Source organism: Trachinotus anak, unplaced genomic scaffold (assembly GCF_046630095.1).
Source record: "Trachinotus anak isolate AG129_WGS33_773 ecotype Australia unplaced genomic scaffold, CSIRO_AGI_Tana_v1 ptg000009l, whole genome shotgun sequence".
NCBI lineage: Eukaryota > Metazoa > Chordata > Actinopteri > Carangiformes > Carangidae > Trachinotus > Trachinotus anak.
In genome coordinates this window covers 9866917-9893178 of record NW_027273860.1, presented here as the reverse complement: position 1 = coordinate 9893178, position 26262 = coordinate 9866917, and the positions used below count along the sequence as shown (strand labels likewise).

Here is a 26262-nt window from a genome sequence, read left to right as displayed (position 1 = left end):
GTAGCAGGGTAGCAAACATACTGAGTGGTACAGCTGAACCCTCCCTCTGCCTTTCACTCATGGACGGCCTGCCTGCTCACTTAGACCTGTTTACTCATGTTCCATCATGCACGCCACATAAATGCATCCAGACATAAAGAAGGTAAGCACCTGTTTGTGCTTGCATAGACATGCACATGTCAGACTCATGCATGCCTTGCAGTAAATAATATAATCCCAAAAGCCTGTGTACGTAGCCATCCAGGCATTTATGCATAAAGCTAACAGCATACATGCTATAGTACATACACATCAAAAGGATGCATGGGGTGAAGAGAAAGTTAGCATTGCATTGTATCTTGACATAAATATGTAGAGATATAACTGCTTTCAGAGCACAGAGGACATATCAATTTCTATTTTTGCTCCATGAGCAGCAGGGGCCTAAGGAGTCAGGAACTGGCTGTTCAGTCTGTCCATCCACTGGCTGGATCAGTGGCTATGAAACCTTTTGCCATGATTCCCCAAAGTATCAGAAAAAAAAAAATCATTACGTGATGACTCCATTTAAATTTTTCATAGTTTTTCTAGCAACAAAATGAGTTAGGCCGTATGCTGTTTTATTGGGATAACACAGTAGCTTCTTCTCACTTTTACATGCTTTGTTGCGAATAATCAAGTTGGCTTTGCTGATATGAAGCAAAACAAATCTGACCACTTCTTCCTGACCTTTAACCTTAAAACTACCAAAAAGAAACACTTAGAATTAAGCCATATTAGCTTGATAGGAGCAATGAAGAATAACATTTTACTTACTTTAAACTGGATTATTAGCTTTCAATCTACAGTAAATCAGTTTAGGAGTGAATCTTAAAAAGAAGACTTCAAAGAAAGATCTGAAGGAAGATTCTTTACATTCATAGCATGGAGCTTCACCAGGAGACTGTGATCCACACAGAGCTTCACACTAAAGACCTCAGATCCCCAGAGCCCATAACCTAGAGAGTTATGCAGCTCCATCGAGGGGTTCCAACAAAGCCAGTAGGAATATAGTGATAAGGACTTTGAACTGTCAGTACCAAAGACTCAACCTGAACCTGATGGTGGTGAATGTTTTGCTCCTGCACCTGTGTGCCTGACATAAATTGTGGAAAATACAAATGAATAAAAATGCTTTATTTTACAGAGCTACAATTTTCTGTTCAGTAGTTTCCTTGCAAGAACCATGAGATTTATTACTAATTATGGGGAAAAGAGGGATTTCCTTGAATAAAAGCACCATTTAGATCCACATTAATTCATTATTAATTCATTATCATAAACTTCACTCTCCATATGTTGAAATGTATGCTTGCCTGTGGGTGAACTGCACACTTTGGCATGTTCAGCTTATCTGCTATGGACTGACTCTCTAGGTTATGAAAGCAATTAATTGGAATTAATCAGAAGTGTACTTGAGATTGAGTGTACCAGCTTTCCCTCAAAAAATTAACTCCTACCAGTAAACTGCTTGGAATTAAAAGCAAATTACACAAATTATGGACCCATAAAATAAAGTGTCAATGTTCTTTTATTTCATAGAAACAAGTGTTTTTTTTCTGTCACATTCAGTCTCATCTCTTGAAAATTCTTGAAACAAATCAACTTGTTTTGGAAACTGGTTGACATATTCTCACTACACTGTCAGGATAAACCTCTTCCACACAGTTTTAGACTCTCAACGAGCTCTCATTGAGCTTGCATTGCCCTCTGGACAAATTGTAAAGTTAGCACACAAGACGTCTTTTAATGTAAAAACAGATAGCCATGAAATTGGATGAGCACATGCATGCTCCCAAGGGGATACACTCTTTTTGTTTTTAATGACCCTTTAACATTTCCTCTGGCAGAGAAACATTTTGAACCTCACTGCTTGCAAAGTTGAACAGCATTTTCATTAGTATGTTTGATCCATCAATCTGCTTCATGATGGTGGATGGATTGAATGCTGCAGCCTCTGAGGGTTCACAGAATGGCTCCAGGGCTTTGGCGCACTTGTTTTGTATGCAGTTAATTTACAGTAAGAGGTGAATGAGTGGTTTTTATTATTGTATCTGAATGACTGAATGTAATCTAGAGGCACATGTGCTCAGCTGTGCAGTATTTACACCCTAAACTACAGCTTTAATTAAATTAATTCGTATTCAAATTCAATTTAAGAACAGAGGAAAACAAACATCTCACCCTATCACCATGGAATCTGAACTTCATTTTGGTTTATAACCTGATTACACCCGTGTAAATATTCATTTGTCTAAGTCTCTGCATTGTATTAAATATTGATTTCAGTTGCATGAGGGCGGAAGGAAAATATAAACTCATTCTATGGTTTATTGACATTTTCCTTATGATGATCATGCACTGGAGATTCCTCTCACATCACAATGTGCATCCATAAATAAAGGCAACCACACACACACACACACACACACACACACACACATATATACACACACACCTGGTGCGTCATCGTCATGAGTAGTCTCAGTGGAACGAGGCTGAGTCTACGCAATGGCACAACGTGTCAGGGGAGCAGGTGTTTATGCCTCTTAGAGAAAATAAGAGCTTGAGATGTAGGCTGAGAAAGACCAACCCTCCCTTTCCTTCCCGCCTCTTCCACAGCCATCCAGGATCCCTCTACCTTTTTTTTTTCCCCTCTTACAGTCATTTTTTAAAATCTTTGTTCTTTTATTTCATTTTTTCCTATTTGGCTTTACTCCTTCCTACTCAGCTTTTCCGAAATCTATTATTTCATTCTGTTATTGTCTTCACATTGATCCTCCTTCTGTGTCACTGTTGCTTCTCTTTCTCCCTAAATCCCCCAATATCCTGTTCACTCAGCTTGGATCCTCTTGTGTTCCTCTCAAAAAATCCAATAACACTTCTGATGGTGTCGTTGATCACAAACAACATTAAGATGTACACATACATACACAAGCTGTGTATTTTGTGTTTATACTGTATAGATGATTGCAAGGCTGGAAAACATTTCATCTTTTTTTTTTTTTATTATTATTTACAACACAGTGCAGTAAATGCTCTCTCCATGACATACCTGCCCACTACATGGTTTACAATCCTGCTTGATTTGTTAAGATCACAAAACTCCTGCTTCCATCGGCGCATTAGAAGAGCCAGCAGGCAGCTCTAAATCACAGGGAAGTTTGCCATTAAACAGACAGTCAGTTTGAAAAAAAAACACTGAGAATGTTTCCAATGTGCGTTACATCAAAATCTCACATTTCTTTTTAAATTCTAATTAATCCACATGGCACACAATGCCTCCACATCAATATATAGGACAATCAAAATGATGTGACTCTTGGCAGGGACCAATACGATCCTTCTAGCACAATTCAAGTGAATAACCTTGAATTTTGATTTGTGCATGCACAAGTGAATAACTGATGGTGATGATGATGAAGGAGGGGGTGAGTGGAAGAGGTGAGTAACATCAGTTAATCCACACAGTGCGGTGGCCTTAGGACATGGTGACCTTCAGGTTTGAGATCAATTCATCAGCCTTAAAGCTTGATTGTGGTTTCCAAACTTAAATCGATCGAAGAGTCCTGAACTGAGGAAGTGTGCCAATGATCAGTACACATACTGTACAAGACATATCCACAAGAAAGTCCAACACTTTGTGCTATCAAGACTGTATGCACGTGAAAATGTAAGTCTTTTTTAATGAGTAATACTGTTTAAATGAAGTCCCAGCCCTGTTGACAAACAAAGGTTTGAATCTTTGTTGTCGGAAAAGTAAAAATCCTTATTTGCATTTATTGCACGACACTGTGTCGGTTCATTTCCATGCTTCTCCTTGCTGCTACTGTATAACTGCTGTGGGACACAAAACAGATTTGCTTCCCTTGACCATGACCAGTATACATCTGTGGTCGCTGTTTACTAAATGCGCCACGCCTGAGTTGTAGTGTGAGCCCTCAGCCTTATTTCCATTTTAATTTCCTGGCGCGCCTCCTTCCTCAGCAGCTGAGGATCTTGATGAAGGCCCGCCTGAACTCGATGTTGAAGGTGGTGTAGATAATAGGATTGAGGGCACTGTTGACATAGCCCAGCCAGGTGAAAGCACTGTAAAGTGCAGGAGGCACGTAGCATGTCCTGCAGTGGGTGTTCAGAATGTGAGTCACAAAGAAAGGCAGCCAGCAGATGAGAAACACCCCTGGAGCAGTCAGAGAACAGAGAGGTATGGAAAAAGGACGGCAGGGAATCGAGGGTGCAAATGGAACAGAGTGTTGGACAAAGTAGAGGTAGAAACAAAGAAAGCAGGAAGGAGAAAACATGTGTTTATAATGCAAGTTTGAGAGGGAGGAATAGTTGAACAGTTTTAAGAGGACGGTGAAAAGAAAAGGAGGGGAAAAAAAGAGAATTCATGTTAATCACTGCAATTGTTCAATCACAGCTTAGCAGTTAACAGGCACGGCAGGTCTGTCAAGCTTTAGATTTCCCGCAAGGTTTGAAACTGTGTATATAGGCCAGTAGTAGCAATAATATGTGAGAGTTTGGATAGTGGCGTCTTTTTTTAGGAAAAAAAAGGAAGAAATAAATAAAACCTTCTGCTTTCACTATCTGCATGTCATCCCCTCTCTCTGCCTGACTTTCCTGTCTCTCTTTCACTTCGCATAATAGGTGGCAACCCTAGCTGAGTGTGAGAGTTAGTATTAACTAATCAGCTAGCACTAGCTAACTACTGCTGATAAAATCTAATAATAACTGCTGATAAATCTAAAATCTAGCCAACTTACTAGAAAGGAGAAGCCTGCTTTTGTTTACTTATGTGGACAATTGAAAAGCTTCTGTTTCAAGATTTATAATCAGTTTCTAGTAAATTATCGTTCATACTTAAAGAAAAGCTTTACAGGTATAGCAAAGGGTCAATTAAAACAGCTTTGATTCACCATTACAATATACTTTGTGTGGTATTCATATGCAAATAGGTCGCTTAATATACCCAGCAGAAGCCAACATGATATAATTCATTATTATTACAAGCAACTATAAATGCTGCAACTTTTAAATTCAAGGACTTTTTTTCCACATCACAGGAAAACAGAGGTGAGCTGGCTAAAAAGCAGCTGGCAAGTGGGCTGGACTGAGATCATCCTCTGTATGTGCACCACTGTTTTCACTGACACCAGTGTAATGTAATCAGACACCTCTGATTAATTTTTTTTTCACTCCGATCTATGCTGCACCAGAGCTAACTAGACCAGGCGTATAGCAACCTGGCTGATAATTGGAGCATGTGGAAGCTGTGTCAGGAGCTACAGCGTGTGTCTGAGCACACACTGTGAACCTGAAGCCAGCCAGACTTTTGACATTTCACCTTGATTTTATTGTGGTTCTGCAAAATATGCAACAAATACACATACCTACACGGTCAGGAAAGCAGCACAGGCGACTGGGTAAATATGGCATGAAAGTCCATCATAAAAATTATGAGGTGAGTTGAATAGGTATAAGCAACTCTGTCATATATTACATCTATGAAATTGCCCGTATGTGTTACTGTGACATTTACAATTTAATTTTCTCGGGTTATCTAACTTGATACAGTCCCTACTCACCGAGCACAATGGCCAGCATCTGAGTGGCCTTTTTCTCCCGTGCGTGCATGCTCCTGAATCGTTGATTGGTGGTATGAGAGTGAGGGATCGGCCGCAGAGACGTGTGTGTTCGTCCATTGGACAGATCCTTCACCTCGCAGCTCATCCTGATAGGAGGTCGTTCCTTCTGGTTGTTCTCCTCCACCTCCTCCTGCCCTCGCTCCTGCTCCAGATCCAGCTCTGTGCGGCCGCAGGAGGCGTGGCTGATGCTACAGTAGTTCTGTGTGTCCACTGGGGGCAGCATCGAGTTCTCCACCGGTCCTGTCTTTGGGCGTTTGCGCCACAGGCATCGTGAGAGCAGGTTGGGCTTGGAGTGATCTGAGGGCTCTACGCTCTGCTGTCAGGAGACATGATACATGATTATCAGGACCTTCACATACATTTACAATAACATGACTTTTATTGTAATGTTATTTCATTAAAGCTGCACTTATCAATATTTTTGGATATAAACAATAAGTAATGACCAATTTCTGATGTTAAAGTAGTGACTCTACAGAGTGCTTCAGCATCTTTTAATGTCTGGTTCATCTCATTGCTCTCATCAACCTCATTTCCAGATGCAACAGACAGCACGAATAAGTGAAAAAAGCTCTGATAAACCTGTTACCAGGAAATGACAGACCGGACCAATTAGCTGCTAAATAGCTAAAACTTTTCCTCTGGAGTTGGTGAAGATCAACAAAGCAATTACTACAGCTTTAAAGTTTGAATATAGGTGTTCACGGTACATTGCTGTACCTTCCTTACTGTCTTAAAAAGTAATATCTATTGAAATATTACGTTAATTTTCTTCTGCTTTAACCTCATGTGGGCAGCTGAGTGGTACTGCCCTACGTGGTAGGTAATGACTTGGAAGATAAGGCCAATACATCTCAGAAGTGCAATTCAGACTGAAAGTGCCTCCATCCAAGTTTTTAAATCACACCTGCAGTTAGTGCTCAGCACACATCCAAAAATGTGACTATTTCATTTTCTATTGGCTGTTCACTGATCTCATGCACCAACAAATACTTTCTACACTTTTCTAAACAAATTCTGCAGTTGCAGCTCCAGTGAGCCTTTTCCCTTCTGGGTAGTAAGAAGAGTCATGAAACTAATTGTAAGGATTGTGCAATGTGTGTTTCCAGTACGGTCACAAACATGAATTCTCATTTTCATAATCTTCTCTTACTCACACACAAATCTCATCACATGTTTTCCTCTGGGGAAAATTATATTGTTATTCCCTCTGCCTTTGAACAGTCGGGATTACGCAGGTGCTGCACTGCATCAGGCTTTGCTTAGCTGACGAATGACCAGGTGACACCAGGCAACAAGCCACGATTCACAATCACGATTTTTGGTTTCCTCTCAGACCACTGGGCTGCGACCACACAGCATAATGAGGAACTCATGTGTGCATGAACATAAACACAGACAGACCCACGTGAAATGCTAAAAGCAGAACTGCTTTTCTCCCCAGCATGTCACAATACGCCAACACACTCAGTATGAGAGTTGGGCAAGAATTAGGCTGCAGTGCATTCAACAAAAAATCAATTCAAGAATCTTATGGTTTTGTCAGATCTCTAATTAAAAATAATACCTACCACATTAATCCTTATAGGTGAAAGGTCTTGTTTCGCCTTGGGAGTCTCCTCTTGTAGACAGGTCTCCTAGGGAATCAGAAGGCAGTTCAAGATAGAAATTATTTTCTAGATTATTTTCTAGAGAAAACCTCAACCCTATTTATCCTCACACCCTAAGCGTATCAGTCTACAGGTAGCTAATCTTTGTACCATTCACTTGGAAACTCATTGCTTCATCTCCATTCATCTCAGGGGAAGTTTTTATTAAGATTCAAACAAATCTCACTGACAGACAAAATAAATCAAGTGAATAAGGATTCATGTCTGTTATGTTTCCAATTACTCTCACTCCTGAGTCAAACACTATGCAGCTCAATTAAAACACAACATGAAAATAAAGACAATCGCCTTTGAAACACACAGAACTATGTCTTCCTCATATCAAGTGTTCCTTTAGTTGACTGAGTCATATTCCTATTATGTTATTTCAAAACACTCTTCTATTATAACTCTCTCAGCCAGAACTCCTCCAGGACTTGGATCGTACAATGGGTGTCTCCATTCATGGATGAGATCCCAAACTGAGACTCAACCACAACCAATTATCTGTAACCTGCTGCTAAAATAGAGGACTGAATTTGTGTGCGATGATGGGCAAAAAAGTGGAATGAATCCAACAACATTACACAGGAAACTCCTGGATGTGCCAAAGCTGGTCAAGTTACTGGATTGAATTATCTATATGTGTCTTTTTATACACCATATTTTAAAAATAGGGTAGGAACAGATGCACAGAACATGACTTGATGTCTCCTTGCCTGTGGTTATCTAGATAAAGCCATCATTTGTATGATAGAATCAACTGGGACAATTATTAGAGTGATGGATGTGATCAAAGAACTGACAGCTGGTTTAGAAAAAAAAAAAAAAAAAATCTGATTTGCACTGTAATGAGATATCCACCATTTAAAGAACAGTGTCACCCTGATCACTGATAGTAAAAAAAAAAAAATAAAAAATTTGATGATCGCTTTTTGAGGACTAAAACATAACTTAGGGACTTGGTTCTCAAAATAAATATAAAATACTTAACAGTCTATTTATATCTAGCTAGAAGGCATCTTAAAAATAATTTGTTTTCTTTGGCTGTCTTAATTTTACACCTTATCTTTAATTTAACTTGTTTTTAGCCACGCTACAGCCATGTTTTAGCCATAGCTGTACTTTGTGTTTAGCGCAAATGTTAACATGCTGTGATGCTCTGTCAGTAACTGCATGTTCTGTCAACAGCATAGTCAATGAGCATGTGGTCCATTCGACTGTCATGAAGTTTAGGAGCTCTGGACCCAAATTCAATGTTTACTGTACCTCTGAAGAGACACATTATGGGGCAGTTGAGTATATCCAGTAAGATCACAGCTATACTCCACATACTGCAGTTGGAACTCACTATATACATGCTTTTGATGTCAAACTTATTATGAATAGTAGACTACTTTAACATTATCTGTGCTAGACATCAGGCTGTTAGCATTGTGAGCACTGTGATCGTATTAGCATGCTGACATTGACATTTAGCAGCACTATGGTGCGTCAATACACTGCCAGAACTGCTAGCTTGGCTGTAGACTAAGTAGAAACATACAAATGTCATATATTTTCTCTGCCTCGTTTATCCCCCTGTCTCTCCCACTTAAGTTTGTTTTTATTTAAGAACATTATTTATAATTATCTATAATTTAGTTTATTTTCTTCCTGAATTTTCTTTCTAAAAAACTAATATAGGGTTGTATAAATTGGCTCAAAGACAGAGGTTGCCACAGGACACACTGATAAAATGTACTATTTTTAACCTGACAAGCCACTTTAATTAAGAACAGCTTCAGTTTTTGCACTGACAGCTGTGTCAGCTACTTATAAAGCGAGTTGTACATTTACATTTTATCTCTGACCCGTGGTCATCTGAAAAGCCTTTTGCACTCAGCCCACATTCATAGAGTAGCCTCACTCAAAATCACATGGCTTTTTCTCTCCTGTTAAAGCACAGTAGCATTCCTGAGATTATTTTGACATCTCTTCTGAAACTTGTACCTGCAACTGACTTATTGAAATTCATGCATATGAGAAAAAACAGCTTTTATCCAGTGTTTCTGACAGCAGTCTGCCTGTCTATCACTGTGATTACGCATCATTTTTCTTCTGTGATGGAACTGGTTGTGACGCATTAGGGGAGGTTTTGGTATGTGCACAGTGTGCGTCTAACAGAGAAGGTCCAATATAAAGGTGAATTGTAATTTGCAAGTCATTACAAGTGTGCATGATGTAGGTGAATGTGAATGAGGGAGAGAGACTGTATGAGAAATATAAAACTGCTGTCAAGTGAAACTCTTTGTCTACAAAGCAGTTTAGGAGCTAAAAAATAAAAAAGCTTGATCAAGTTTTAACTGCAATGAGATCTAAGGGGTTTATAATGGTGGATAATGGTATTTTTTTTCAGTTTGCATACCACTCTCCATTGTAATAATTCATGTGCCACTGTCTAATAAACTCAGGGGCCCCTAAGGAGAAAGCACTTAAAAGAGTGAAAGCACAAACATTTAAGGAAACATGCCACAAATCCAGAAATGCAACAAATACCAAACACATACAAATAAGGAAAACACATGCAACAAAAATTGCTCTGTGAGACTAGAGGAGTGATGAGCTTGATTTGGATGAGCAGCAACTTGCAGATCTAAACATTTTATCTTATTGACAATAAGTGTAGTAACAGATACATTTGTACATACATCAATCATATATATTACAAAATAAAGTGAAAGTTAACATAGACCACACTGCCTTTGTTCATTTTCATTTATATACATTTAATTTATGGAAATGTGGTGATATACTGTACAGCATCTGTGCATATGAGAACCCCAAAGTCCACAGAGGCAGCGCTGTAGTTAAACTGATCAAAAATGTATTTATTCTATTTTCAGCTTTACCCTCAGACAACTCTGCAACCAAATTTTATCTTCCAAAAGGAATTGTAACATATTTCAAAATGCTGAAGTTGTCAGAGCCACTTGGCAAAATAACCAAAGTGCTTGCTGAGATACGAATGTTCTCCCCGGGATAATGTCAGACACTGATGGGGCGGTCATACTAGGAGCCAAACTGCGAACAGCACTTCTGGTGTAGCGTTTCTTCTTGTGTGTGTTATTCGTTGCATTTGTTGCTTTTCTGGGTTTCCTATAATGTCAGTGCTGTCATTCTTCTATGTGCTTTGGTAATTGTAGTGTTTTTGTATTTGGAGCATGTTTCCCACAATGATAATAAACCATAAAGTTAGAGTTTATAAATGTTAATAGGTCATTAGTAATGAGTCAAGATTAACTACCGTCATAATAAATAAAATTAGAAGGAAATAGAATTAAAATAATACTCTCACCACAGATGGCGGGGTTGAGCCTGGCTGGATCTTTCCGCTGGCCTGGCTGAAAGTGATCCTCTTCCGCCTCATCCTGAGGAAGATGTAGATGCGGATGTAGACCAGCAGAGTGACAATAAAAGGCAGGTAGAAGGACACCACTGAGGAGTAGATCACAAAGTCGGGGTTGGAGATGGAGCACACCATGGGGTCATCTGAGATAAAAGCAAAAATATCATTATGCAAAACACAAAATGAGGTGTAATTTACAGCCAACCTCTGACCCTGGAGCATGCTCTCTATCTTGAAAATGACATTGATGCCTAGTTCTCTTTCACATTCTGTGTACGTCCTGATCTGTACAGTACTGCACACGTACACTAACAGCCATGACTGTGAGATGGAGGTATGATTGATTTTACAATAATTGCACCTTACATCCAGGATAGAAGGCCATTTGACACAATAATAACAGCGTATAGACCAATTCTTCAATCAAAATGCCCGAGTTAAATATCTATCAGGTGAGCTCATAGTGCTGTAAATCAATGTGACACAGGCTCTGACCGCAGCTATACTACATGTGAGTGGCATGACCAGGCTGAAGTGATTTGCCTCCCTCTGGATGCTCCCCTGGATCAATATCACATACCTCAATACACAAAGAGATGGGAACAAGGACAGACAGATATATCATAGTCACTTTCCAAACCACCTTCAGTTTTTACATTCATATTATTTGTCCATTTTGCTGGGCAGCTATACAGCATTTGTATTGTCAAGCAGCTCTCTTCCAGTGCATTATTTTTAAAGTAAGATTAAAAAAAATCTGGACCTCATATGACCCCATTGATCCCTCCTTTGGATGCTAACGCGTGGTTGCATACTGACAAAACAGTGAGATTTCTGTAATCACCAGCCACTGTTTTCCAGTGATTGTAAGTGGACTAAGCCGAATGCCTGTATCTCTCTAAATAGCTTTACATTGTGTCTGACTAATGCTCTTAATTGTGTGCAAGCAGCCATGCATCTGGGCTGCTGGCTACTGAAATTAAAATAGCTGCAGGTAATATCTCTTACATTTCTCTGTCTAGTTGTGGATTATTCTTGTTCCCACGTCCCAATGATCAAATACAGAAAATGAGCCAGCACAGCAAAATTTCAGATATGCAGAGCATGAATAATCCCTGAAACATCCCTCATAAAATGACACCATTTCTCCACCCACAGCAACATTATTTAATCTGAATTCAAAGCATGAAATATTTAAAAATTACAAAGAGGAAGACATTTTTCCCTTACCTGAAAAGATATCTCCCTTTCTTGTGACACTGCTGCTATCACTACTACTGCTTCCACCTTTACATACAATATTTCTACATTTCTGAATCACAAACTGAGAAGCACTTTAACATAAGAAAACTTTGACGGAACATCATAAAATAATATACCACAACAGTATTTGTTTCCTTGTTTGGGGATTCCATCGATTTATTATTGTATTGTAATAAAGTTTGGGGGCTTGCAATGGACGGTAATGACATTTATTAGGCTGCAGTCTGAAAGAAACCAGAAAACCTGCCATTATTCCAGCCTTTTTTTATTTTACTTAATCGCAACATTTTGTTATCAAGTGAACCCACATGTGAACTGCTCCTTTTTAAATTAGCTGAATTGATTGTATTAGTGTTAATATTGATCTTATTTGGGTGCAACTGCCAGAGATGATGGCTTTGCAGCCATGTTTCCAAGGAGTTGTTGACAAATACCAGGAGCAAGAAGTTGATTTGATCAAATTATAACTCAGAGGCTGACATGAAAAGTTCCTCCTGCTCGGCTGCTCTTAATAAGGCCTGGATAGTATTATGCGAATGTGGTATTAGTGTGACTGCTTAAATCAAATCTTTTAAACACAGGGTAGCCAGTTTTTAACACGCACTGTTTAAAATTTGAATTCTCAGACCTAAGCTGAAATAACCCCAATATAATCATCAGTGGTTATTTTCTCATACTCTCTCAGACTAAACCTCAAGAGGGCTCCACAGAATATTATACATTTTTTTCAGGCTGGGTAATACTGCTCATGTCAAATAAATTGACTATGACTTACTAAATTGGTGGAGTGCACCTTTAAATCCCATTTTAGGTCGTATTTCATGTCCCATTGCTGACCCTAAATGACAAGTAGACCGAATTTTAACCCTGAATTTCAGAATAACACGGTGCCGTCTTGCCTTGCATTCTACTTTCAGCTTGCGTGACCTCACTTAAATAAATCTGGACGGGAAGATGAAGTCCAAATACTGTTGAGCTGACCTGTGGTGTTGAAGCCGAACAGCAGGGGACAGGAGACAGCGAAGGCCAGGACCCACACGGTGGCAATCATCACAAAAACTCTCTTCCTGGAGCGATGGGTGGTGTTGTATAAGACGGGCATCACTACTGCTGTGTATCTGCCGACACACACACAGATTCAAGTCTGTCCGGCACAAAGGATAGGTGGTGACATTTAAATTATTAGAAAAGTGCTGATATAATACAACAAAAGGGAATAATTAGAGGGAATTGGGCTTTTGGGATGCCAAGAAATGCACTGCTGAGAGAAAGCAGATAAATACCAACAATGTAATAAAGACCAACAATGTAGCAGCAAACCAGGCATCTCTAGTTAGAAAGAATTTGGGTATTCAGCAATAAGCCTAAATAGTGGAGCTTTGATTTTAGAGTTAATCAGTACATTATATACCAAGGGCGTATAATGAGCCAGAGAAAACTAGGTTCAGCATTGGCTCAGAAGAAGCAGCAATTGTGCTGGACCCCGACCCAAAAATGATGTGATGTTATGTTGTTTAGAGCCAGATAACTGCCACCACTGTTTATCCTCATCAGACTAATTACTCTGGTTGTTCTCTGGGCAAAACGCAGGGTGATACCCGGAGCCAAACAGACACAGACACTCACTAAAAATACTCTTCCCTCGCTGCTTTACTCTGTCTTTACCCTCCTGCCATATTGCTGGCTGGTTAAATAAAAACTGAGATGAAGAAGTAGAAAAAAGTAGAGTGGTAAAAAAATTATGTACTGCACACGGTTTACTGATCAAGTGCCGCTTTAAGTTACAGTTTTGGCAAAGGATGAAAAGAAGGCTCCCAGTCACCTCTTAAAACATGACTGACGCTCTGAATACTTTAATAAAGACACTTCACCTTGAAGTTTGATGCAACAACTTCCTTTCTAGCGTATTTATGCAGCCTCCCGTTTAACGCCTCCTTTAAATAGGTGACAAATCTTTGTTGCCATCACAGCACCATTTGCTATAAACTTATAAATACACAGTGCTGTCACAAAGGTAATGTGGGTGTGTTGTACACTATCAATGACACAGAACGCTCTGGTGCTTTGCATCAATTTAACACCACACAAAGCGTGTGATACTGTGGCAGTGTTGTTATTGACTGGTATAATAATCAATCAAAGAGCACAGGGGCTCCAAAGACGCAAATTATGTATTGTACAGAAAAATGCTGCAGGACAAACATACATACCAGCAGGTATGTAAGCAAATGCAATTAAATATACAAAATAAGCTGCAAGTGTTCATGAAGAGCCTATCAGCTAATCAGTCTCATAAAAACATGTTGCCTCAAGGTCAAAAAAGACACTGCTGAGTTAACTGTCATGTATTTAAAATAACATATACCTAGGTAGATCCACTATAGAAGTTTGAAAGGTTCTGAAAAAGGCAAGCTTTATAGTTTTTTCTCAAACGACCGAACAGTATAAAACCGTCAGATGGAGAGAAATAAGGAAAATCTGGGTATGAGAATAATGTCGCTCTGACACATCCAGTTCTTATGTACTATTCATTCTGTGGAGTTGAACTCTTGATGCCCGCGGGTTGTAAGTTCAAAGACCCTAGAGAGCTATTAAATATTTACTGTGACACAAGAAGAAAACTCAGGAAATAAATAATGTAAATACTAGATGCACACATACAGTAAAGGTTTGAATTGATTAGTAGTAAACACACACAAGTCTAAACATAAAACAACAAACCTCTATCATACAGTGTACACGGAAACTCCTCATTACTGTGTCGTCCTCACTGTCACATTGTCAACACTGGGATTTTCCATGAAGTTTTGAAATATCTATAAGCTTAGGCGAAGAAAAGAAGCATACCTGGGAACATGGAAATCCCACATGGATGGATGTCATGGCAACATCTGTTGTCATACACGATAATGGCAGCAAGGAGCACACACACACACACACTCACCTGTCAATGCTGATAGCACACAGGTTGAGGATACTGGCGGTGCACATCATCACATCCAGCGTGACAAAGATGTTACAGTAGAGCCGGCTGAAAAGCCAGGCACCGCCAACCACCTGCACAGGACAGACAGGCAGATTAACAACACACACGTTTCTCTTTCCCTTCTTCAACGTGAAGTGTGAAGCACCTATTGAGCGCACACATGAATGCACACACTCCTACATGTGATGGAAAGGCAAAGAAGTAGGAAAAAAATGTGCACATATTTGGCTGACATTACATGAAAAAAAAAAAAAAGGCAGAGTTGCAAAATGTGCTCCCATATTCACCCTCATATATTGAACATAAGCATTTATTCTAATAGTGATATTAATTATGCATGAATTAGCAAATATGTTTATGTCAGCAGACAGAGCTTGTCCTCATATAACACAAGCTGAAAGGTACTCTGAAGTGGTCAAGTGTAACCTGTAAAGATGGCACCATGATGGATGACATACACAATGTTGTAAGCATGTAAACAGAAAGTAGAACTGAGTGACCATGTCCAACACAGGGTCTAATTATCCTCAAGGGAATTTTAATTTCTTAGAAAGGACATTAACCCCCAGCTAAACCAACAACACCCCACATCTTCACCTCCATCCCCTCCAGCAGAGGCCTGCTCACACCGACAGACTTTCACTTAGGCTGCATAATGCCTGGTAATAACTGTCTGACAAAGATAAATGGGATCCAAGCTCCACTGCCTGACTACTGAGTCTCTTAAATCTGGGATGGCAATATACGCCTACCTGCTCAGAGAGACAGCAGGCACACATGGGAATACGCACAGGCACACACGCACGTACAAAGATGTAAATAGCAGTCGCTCTCTTGTATAAAGATGTCCCAGAGATGTCCCACATTCACAGAGACAAACAAATACACAAGTACATTTGTTGTCCTGTACATACTAATGTGGAAACACTCACTGCTAATTCTCACTTCCTAACGTGGGCTAAACACAACCAGATTATATGAGCATTTTGCTGTACTGTTTTGTGATGAGTCTAAAATGACAATGAAACATGTTTACAAAATTTAAAAAAATGGTAAAACAGTTGCAGATATTACAAGGTGAAAAAATAAACTCTTATTCAAAGAGACTTGTAAAGGTTAAGACATTTGTCTTGACAAAAGTTGGAGCACTGAAGTGTATGCGTTAATATTTATTATCTAATTTCATGTTTTCTGCCAGAGTTCATTGCGTTCTATGAAATAAAACACCGCTGATAAAATCTTGTCTTGAAAGTGGAGTGACTTCTACGCTACAAATGGAGCTGTTTCTGTAGTCAGCTCATACATTTACTGATGCTGAGCAACAGCATTTAGGATGGATTGTGCAAAGTGAACGCTCAGTCACTGCTGCCAATACAACCACTTCCTTCAAGTGCAAGTCATAGATCAACTGTACCATCAAGTGATAAGGTGGCTTGCTCAGGGGCACATGATAAGTACCTGCTGAGGGCAGGAAGAGTGATACTCAGTCACTTTTCCTGCCAAGACACGTCTGCAGAAGCAAACCAGCAACCCTCTGGTCACAACAAACTAATCCCCCGTCTTTTAGATTAGAGCTCGTGGGATGATGGAGCTCGCAGTGCCAGTCTAAGGAGTTCAAAGTCTTTGCCTCTGACTCTGAACTAATATGTTTTTGCAGCCTTATCCAAGATATTACTGACCTTTACATTCTTGCTAAATTAATGAGTATTGTAGTTTAGTGTCAGTTCCTTATGGGATTATAAATCTGCCCTTTGAATCTCAAATGAAGAGTTAAATACTGAAATGAAAAATGTACAACATGCTCTTATGGCATGACTGCTTGCATGGAAGTGACTGAATCCCATCGAGGGTCCTGGCCACCTTAATTTACTTTTTATAGGATATAATCATCTTTAATTTGTCAGCTTCTGCTCGCTGAGTGTGCTTTTTTTTCTGGTTGACCTGCCGTTGAATCTTCTGCATACTGTGAGAAATTACGTTTTCTGCTGACAGTAATCAAACTTTGTGCAGCAGGGTGGCTGCTTGTTAAACATAACTGGACTTCGTCCAGACAATTTTCAGACTTCATGCAGGCAAACACCTGCCGTTGAGCAACACACTTGGTCTCCCCAATGTTCAAGGATGATATTCCACACGCACACCTCTGTAGTGCATTTCCAATGTCGCAGTGCATTACTTCTCCATAACTACTGCTGAAATGTGGATGCCTGAGGGTCATGTGCGTGGGTACAGTTAATGGAGCTACGGAACAGCAAGTGACATGAAGAGGGAAGCGGATAAAATTGACAATTAGCAGACAAACCATTACACTAGTGTATAATCTGTGAGGGTTCTATCTGTGAGATAAAATTCATAAAAAAAAAAAAAGAAAAGGTCTCATAATTATGAGATCCTGATTTAGTGATTAAGATCTTGTAATTATGATGTTGTAATTACCAACAACAGTAACCCAAGGACTTGGAGACATTTTGATCGAGAGAGGACCTGACCAAAATCTGGTGTTTTGTGGTAGAGCAGATGGATTGTTTGAGCCGAACAAAGTCAGTCTGTCAAACTGGTGGAGACGATTGGCCTTTTCGATAGCGTTACGGCTGGACACATTAGGAGAGTAACGCCAAAAGAAATGCAGGCTCACCGTTTAGGCAAAGACACTCAAAATGAAATCATAGCAATGCTAGCATCTCAGATTCAGCAGGACATTCTCACAATGCTGAGATGAATTAAACATCACTCCATAATTTTAGATTGCACTCCCGACGTGAGCAGAACAGAACAGATGACTGTGATCATAAATTTTCTTACAGCACAGAGAAGAAGTGCAGCCTCAGGTTGTCTGCAGACAGTGGACTTCCAGATGGTTTACAACTTTTTCTGTGCCTCCACCTCTTGCTGGGGCATGTTAAAATAAGCACATACAGTAAGGTCCAAAAGTAGGTGAGCATGGCCTCACAGTCAATTTTAGTGACATGAGATGGGAAAGCCTGGCACGTTCACTCAAATCCATCCAACACCAGTTAGGGGATGTATATGATGCGCTGCTGTCAGTGGCAGAAGATGAAAGTCTAACTGGTGCTTGAGGAGCTAAAACTAGATGTGAAGCCAGACGCATTGCAGCTAAGATCAAAATGTACCCATTCATGTGCTCCGTCATAATGTGGTGTGACATTTTAGCAATTTAGAGAGAGTGCTGTCCAATGCAAAATCACTGGTGGAGGATTAAAGAAACAGAGGCCTGCTTTCCCACACAAAGTGCAGTTTGACCACGCAAGAGGAAAAACATGTTTTACTTGAGGGAGACGATAAAGCAGTGATGGATCCACAAAAGGGTTACAATATATATTTTTGCGACTCCACGAGCACAGGGACATATTTAGGCTGTTGTATGACATTGCATCCCTAAAGGAGAAAAACATCAGAATGCCAAACACTGGAAAAAGACAGATGTCGATGAGCAAGAACTCCAATAAACCAATAAAAAACAGTACAATGAAACAAGGGTTTTGATTTATGTGTATGGCATATAAGCTTTGTTATTGCTAGTATGGTATGTTATCAGTTATAGAGTTGACAGCCATTTAACTGAGTGTAACAAACCAAACAACAACCTCCAGAGGATCCCTTTGTTTGTAGTCTGCCATGCACCATTATTTGTAAGGTGCCAATATTAGTTATCAATATGGATTCAGTTAATAACACACAAACTTCAAAACAGTGTTTTATTTTTTTAATCTATAACACAGTTGAACAAAACATTACATGAAATAGTACACACACCCTATTTATTATTGTCTAAAATCTAAACTGAACTGCACTCAATAAAATATCAGATGACTGATGGGAGACTATGTTCATCATTTGCAGCTTAGTGTAATTGCTTCACATTTTTGTGAGTGTTTGAATGTTCAGTATTATATAAAAAAGCTCTGGGCACTGCTGGTACCAGTTGGCACTTTTATAAATCAGGTCAAGTGTTTGACAAGTATTGTGGAAATGTTCAATAAAAGACATGATGGGGCCTATAAGCTGTAATTCTGTAAGTCCACAGTGTACATATACAGTACACAACACATCACTTAAATAATCAAGGCTTTGAACAACTGCCTCGTGACTTTCAACACAGCTCACTATATGATGATAACAAATACAGAATAGACATAATACAGGTAAGTTTGTCATTGTGTTGATTACAGAAGCATAAATTCAAGGAGGGAATCACTTAGACCCATTTAAGATGCTATCGATCTTTTTGGATTCCAGTTCAATTCAGGACAGTTTAATATTATTGCTGGCTAGTGTGTCCAGCTGTCTTTATGCAGGTCTTCGCTGTCTTTCTGGGAACAGCCTGAAACACAACAAAGCACACAGCATCGTTAAACTCTCAAAAGGAGAATCATAAAAATCTGAATGTAGGCCTATATTTTAATTAAACTTTTTCTGATCTTATGGGAATTTGATTATTCACAAAAGAAAGTGTACAATAAAACAATAACTCAATCAGAATCTGAAGTAGGGGGTCTTTTGGCCCATTTTATGAAAAGGTTCTTGGTTGATTATTCGTCACGAAAATATTCTTCTTGTGGCAGCAATGTACTTACTATTAAGACTGAGTGTGGATGTAGGCTTGTAAAATAAAGTAAGGTTCAATTGCTTCCTCTGGAGTAGTAGTAGGTGGGTGAAGATTGTTTTCTGAAAAGATAAATGTCAAAACCAGTCTCATCACATGGATGTGGGCCTCTTGGCAGACATTCCTCTCTACAATCTTGTATTTGTTGTTGAAATACTGTCTTAAGGTCTGTGGTGTAGTGGGGAAGGCTGTACATCATTAGTGGTTGTCTATTTGGAGACACTGCATTCCTGCTGGGGCAAATTCTGTGGCAGTTCCACAGATTAGCAACTTCCTGCAGTTTCCTTTGGAAAAAAATGTTATCTATTAACATTAATTCCTCGTGCATCTTCTAAAATAAACTATGCCCCTATGTACCATGAAAGAGTTACTGGATGCAGTCATTCTTCCTCTCCATAGTGGCTGTGAGGAGATTCTAATAAACTCTAATAAACAACAAGGCACAACATACAGTCCTTCTGGGCAAAAAGCTTTCTAAAGCTCAGATTAAGCTCATATGATGTTTGAACAGAGAAAATTAAGCTGTGCTTTTAAAAGTTACAGTTTTTTGCGACAAAATGTCTTCTTTTCTTATTATCCTAAGTAGCTCAGCAACAAAATGCTGTCAGTGAAAACATAAAGAGGGAATTTGGATTAAGAGCAATAAAACTAGAGGACGGCTACTCCTGGATTTGTTTAGCTCTGACTGCGGACTCCTCATTTCAGCTTCAGACAAACAGCATTGAATGCATTTTGGCAAAAAGGAGGAAAGTAGATTGTGTCATTATTTACACTGGAACTGTGTCAGAAATATGTACAGTATGGATAGGAGCAATTATTACGGCATCCAATAACTACTGCAGTGTACAAATGGGCATATGAATAGTATTGTTTTACTGTAAAATAGAATAAATATGACTGGTCTACTCCAGTGAAGTGAACTATAAAGTTATCAATTCATTCTTTACTTAACTAATTCAAAGTGGTATCTTAATTCAACCAAAAAAACAGAAAGACTTACCTCAGTTAGTTCTAGATATGTAAACTTTTTGTCAAGGAGGTTCCCTGAGAAGTGGTCCAGAAAATCTTGAGAGACATTGATCCAGTATGTGCAAGGTGTTTTCTTAAAAATCCCCACCACTGTTCAATCCTTGAACAAGGGTGGTTATGATTCCACGAGCTGGTAATGTAAGTCTCTATTAAACAGTCCTTTGTACTCAGGTCTGCCGCTCCTGTTTTCCACTTCATCAATGAAGTAGGTCAACCAGCAACAACCCTAGGATTATTATTTGTATAATGCATACATTTGATTTTATGTGAAAATCTGTTGACGGCACTGTTAATACATATTTCATATTCGTGTGAATCAACATACCATAAGAAGGTTTCTGTACAGACATTGTCTTAGAGGATATTGTAGCCTCGGGCTGACTGGATCCTCATGGAGGATCCAGGATACTGAGCAGGTAGTGGACAGTTTTTTTTGTTTACACTAGCCAGCTTGGATACATTTCAAATGCAAGAATTTATATCCATCAAGAGTGAAGAGCAACTTCCAGCAGGTCAGACTTAGGAGATCTTTTCCTCATAATTGTGAGATCTCTTCTTGTGATTATGAGATAGTAACTCATAATTTACATGATAAGGTGTCCGTTTTTTCCTTTTATCAATGCAATGCACCTCCATACAATTTGCTACTAAGGTCTGATGAAAATGAAATTCACAGGTTTGTAATTGCTTCCTCATAAATTCAACTAATTACCTCCAGCAGATGGAGTCATGATTTGCTAATATTCAATATGTCCTTCAGCAATTATGTATAATCTACATGAATAGTGAAGAACAATCTAAACTACCTTTTATCATCATTAATGTCCTTCTATCACCCACACATTTGTCACTGTATAATAAGCTCCAAATTACCCTCATCCTTTATCTCTCTGACTCTAGCATCTTTTTTTGTTTCAAAAATCCACTTCGTCTCCCAACCTTATGTTCTTTGTCCTCTCCTCTCTTCTCCTCTCCAGTGTCAGATCCTCATTCACTGCCAAACACCTGTATTTCAATCCCTCCCACATCCTCTGGAGATCTAATACTTCCTATCCACTTTCTTTACACGTCTTTCCTTCAGACCTCTCCATCAGTGACTCTCAACTACTTGTACCACAGGGGGTACTTATGCAGTTGCCAGAGGGTAAGTGGAATGATTGTGGCGTGGCTCAACTAATTCAAAATAAAAGAATAAATAAATATGAAAAAAAAAAAGATTTAAAAAGGGCAAAATAAAAGATTACAAATTGGATCTGATCTTTAATAGATTAATTGTCACAACAACCACTAAGCTGCCAGCTGACATGGTACATACCCTCCATAAACCTGAGACAGTTGTGATACCTTAAGGCCATGGTTTGCAAAAAAAATGCATGGAGACTGGTTAGTGAGTAGGGAAGTTAAAAAAGCTAAAACTAACTGATTGATCAGCCAAAGGTAATAGATAAATTGATCAAAGGTTGAATATATAAGTCAGCTAAAAGTAATAGATAAACAGTTAAAATAGTTCGCGTAATCTAAACAGAACATCAGCTAAAAGCTAGAATTAACAATAACAATAGTTATGTAATGTAAAAGTTATGGATAATGGTTGAAAAAATATTAGCTTGAATTAAAAGTAATGTATAAACTGATGAAAAAATAAGCTAAAAGTAAATTGAAGTTGAAAGTTAGCAAACAGTTCAAATTGTGAGCTAAAAGAGTAAATTTGCTTAAAGAAATAGATAAATGGTTGAACTAGTTAGCTGGTATTAAAACTAATTTACTAACACAACAATGATTCGCTAAAACTATCTAAGTAGGCTAACAGATAGGCCTTAACAGTTCAATTGGTGAGCTAAAAAGATAAATAGTTATAATACTAAATGACATACATGGTTGAAATAGTTAGCTGGTGTTAAAAATAATTTCAAAAGTATATTAAAATCGCTAATAGGGTAAAGTAATATAAAAATAAAAAGTAAAAATGAAAAAGTAATGGATAAACGGTTGAAACAGCTAAAATGAATGAATAAATGGTTTGGTTGAGCCTTTGCCACTCCATAAAATTGACCAATCCAGTCTAAACACTGACAGCTGCTATCCACTTTTATGTAACAGTCACTTTAAAATTGGTCGAAATAGCGTGTCAGTGAAGGGGTACTTTAGCTTATAATAGGGTTGAGGGGGTATGTCAGACAAAAAAAGGCTGGTAACCACTTCAGATCAATGCTCCTCTAGACTGAAATTTCGTAAATACGGACACCCTGACCTCCTCACCTCCAGGTAGACAGCCCAGGGCATGACCAATGAAGCCACAAGCAGGTCGGCCACGGCCAGGCTAACCACTAGGTAGTTGGTGGTTGTCTGAAGGGAACGTTCCCTCAGCACAGCCAGACACACCAGCACGTTCCCAAACACAATGGCCAGGATGAGCAGAGAATACAGCATGGCGTAGTAGTTTCGCTCCCCCTCGTCCTGCGCTGACGCCTCCGAGCTCTCATTCCTTTCATCAATTCCGAGGCGGTCCGACTCGTTCCAGAGCCGCTCTGCGCTGCTAAACATCGCCATGGAGACGTCCCAGTGACATGGGAGATGATATGTTTGGCAGACCTGCCAAAGAAAAAGAGCATAGTTTGATGTTTACCCATTCATCACATAACTTCCTCTTATTTGGATTCTCATAGATATATCATAACATTTCTCATTTCTTATTAGTCACATGAAAGTGCAGCATATTAGCTGCCAAATGATGGTGGCAGAATCATTTCAGGTCAGAGGCCTACTGGGAACTATCTCCTGGCTCCTGGCAACAGTAGTCAGATGAACTGATAAATAAAACGGTTGAAATATATCCCAGCTGTAATGTTCCTTGTACATCATTGCTGTTTGCTATACACTGGCAAAAGTGTTTCATTCTTCCCGCTCAGTGAAAAATGGAAGCACATATTGATGCTTCCTCAAGATACGGCTCTATGGCTCCTATAGAGATACCCTACTCCATAAAGACTGAGCACAAATTCATGCTCTTAACGGCAAACTTCATTTACATCGTACTGCATTTACGGTTCCAATCAGCCTCTAAGTGTGGCCCACTCCTCCCTGTAAACGGCTTTCAACACAACTAACAGAGACAGAAACAACAAAGCAGAGATGATAACTTTAATAAGGGGCTGGCTGTATGCCTTTGAGCAGTGTCAGTAAGGTTAGCTCATTGGGGCGGTGTAATAACTCCATGTTGCCACCCTGAGAGGTCTGGTTGGCTCTGGTCCCGGGCTCTGCTCCTTGCACTCCATCCTTCTCTCATTTATTCCCAAACCTCCCTATCTGGGCTGAGTCCAGACAGCAGTGCTGTGGTAATGCTCACACCTGTGTCTAGATGGTAAACATACTGATCCATCTTATCCAGCTTCCCTCTCTCTTTCTGTGAGGGAAATAGGGAGAAAGACACTGAGAAACTAGGGACATTTTTAGACCTGGCTCAAACCCAGGGGGCTTTTAAAGGCTTCCTCGGTCTATAATTCCACTCAGTTCTTCAATGGCTCCAGTTTCATATTAGTGTCCGCGAGAGAATCTTAAGAAGCAATGCAAACCCAGCCACCGATATAAATCACCTTGAAGTCTCCTAATGTGGATGAAGCGCTGACTTTATCACAGCATTAGTTGTGACAGGTCATGAGTAATGCAAATCTTAAAAACACAAACATGCACACACACAACCTTGATGCATGCATGAATTTTTAATCTGATCACACTGGTTATGTGATACAAGGTTACACAGAGCTCAAATGAAAGGTTTGTTTATACTTGTAGAACAAGTGCTAATGGAAACTGATTTCCCTCTTCACTCTTTTGTCTACTGGACCTTGATCTTATATTAACCACCACCTGACTGCTCTCTCGCTGTCAGCGTGAAGTACTCTCATCAGCAGACCCAATGCACAACACACACTTGCATGCACACATACATATAGTTTCTGGCACAGTGTGTGTGCTCTGAAGCTATTCTGAATGATGTACAGTGATTGGAAGAGAGTGTTTCACTGTATTTACCATGAAGACCTAAAGACAACTTGGTCACATTGTCAGAAGAAGGCTATTTACTTGTGGATCAATTAACAGGAGGGTATGCAGTCAAATTGATAGCAACTGATAGTGTTTTTTCCGTGTTAATTTGAAACCTGAAAATGGAGCTATTATAGCTGCCAGGGAATCATAATTCGAGCGAGTCAAAGCTTGATCACAAATTCAATTAAAACCCATGATGGGAGGACGTTATCATGCCTCACAATCACGCTTCAAGACAGATTGAGGTCATATATAGTCAAGTAAAGCAAGGGAATAATAACTAATACATGTTTTTTGCTATATGAGAATGCAGGATGAAACAATTAAAAAAAAACAAAGGCACAAACAGTGAGGTAAAAACGAAATTAAACATTATTTTAAAAAGGGCGTTTTATGTTACCTAAGTGTGTGTGTTTTTTTTTTTTTTTTTTCCTCCACCAAGCTAGAATAAAGTAAACAGACTTACATACCTTTTACTGTTTCCCAGGGTAGAATTCATCAGATGCCATCGAGGAAGAGCATCATCCGTGCAGAGTTAAAAGTTGTCCGGTCATCGCGTACAGCACTGCGAGGAGGAGCAGGAGGAGCAGGAGGAGCGCTCGGTGCCATTGCACACAGGAGTGAATGTGAATGTGGGAAGCTCACAAAGGATGAATTACACACACTTCCCTCCCCCCTGCTTCCAAAACCTCTCTGCTCTCTCTGGCGGTCGGTATCACGCGTGTTGGGACTTTTCACTGTGTGATTTTGCAGCTACACCCGGTGGGACGCGTACGACGTCAGGTGGTGTCTTCCTTTGCGCTTTAAGTTATACAGTGGCAAATGAAGGTGAGCGGTTATTACGTGTGTTTCAGGATACAATTATTTTCACTCATCCTTTTTTTTTTTTTTTTTTAATGGTGAAAGTTATCATATCTGCATGAACTGCGTTAAAATCCCACCCCAGAGCCGTAGGCTATTCCTCAGTATGACCCTGAACCAGTCTGGGTCATGCTTTGCTGGAAGTGACATTACATAAAAATAGCCAAATGCTGGCCTCATAAAACAGGACCAGTAAGACATACAGAGTGGAAATTAGGTCAGTCTGGGTCTATGCTGTGGAAAAATGTATAGACTGACACACTGTTGTGGCTCCAGTATCTTATGGGTCCATTTCCATCCACCTATCAAAGAAGAAATGCTAAAAAAAAAAAAACCCTCAGTGCAGATAAAAAGTACCAGGAGATTGAGTCTTATATCTCACATTCCCAGCCAGTGTGCTTTGTTTTGCTATCTTCTACATGGCATTTTAAGATAAGAGTAATAATCCTCACAGGAGCTCCTGCAGCATATAACAAACAAATGAGACCAAACCAATGTAGGCGACCAAAGGAAGGGAACATTTTTTTTTCTCTGTGAACCAGCTCCAACTTAAAAAAAACATTTATTGTACAAGATATTCAAGACTTTTCTGTGGCATTTAATTAGGGAGTTGGGGTGTCAGTTAATGTGTCTGTTGAGAAGCAAATGAGGACCAAATGGCTAATGTTTCCGGATATATTTAACAAATGTCAGACAGCAAAAAGACATATAGATGTTATTACAAAGCCTCCCTCAATGTGGAATTGATGACC

The 26262-nt window shown here is 39.4% G+C and overlaps 1 protein-coding gene across 2 annotated transcripts; it reads right to left on the bottom strand.

Moving 5' to 3' along the window:
- Positions 1-2920: 2920 nt before the first annotated feature.
- drd3 (dopamine receptor D3) lies at positions 2921-26061 on the bottom strand. 2 transcript variants are annotated; one of them, XM_071485174.1, is made up of 8 exons: positions 25120-26061; positions 22862-23194; positions 14908-15020; positions 12945-13081; positions 10650-10843; positions 7235-7300; positions 5604-5976; positions 2921-4198 (listed from the first exon to the last, which is right to left on the bottom strand). In XM_071485174.1, exons 2-8 carry the CDS (start codon positions 23150-23152, stop codon positions 4002-4004), a joined length of 1371 nt encoding a protein of 456 aa, XP_071341275.1. In that variant the 5' UTR covers positions 23153-23194; positions 25120-26061; the 3' UTR covers positions 2921-4001. The 2 variants fall into 2 exon arrangements, with proteins under 2 accessions (XP_071341275.1, XP_071341273.1); XM_071485172.1 differs by having other exon boundaries at positions 2922-4198; positions 5604-5979; positions 25120-26060.
- Between the last annotated feature and the right edge of the window lie 201 nt (positions 26062-26262).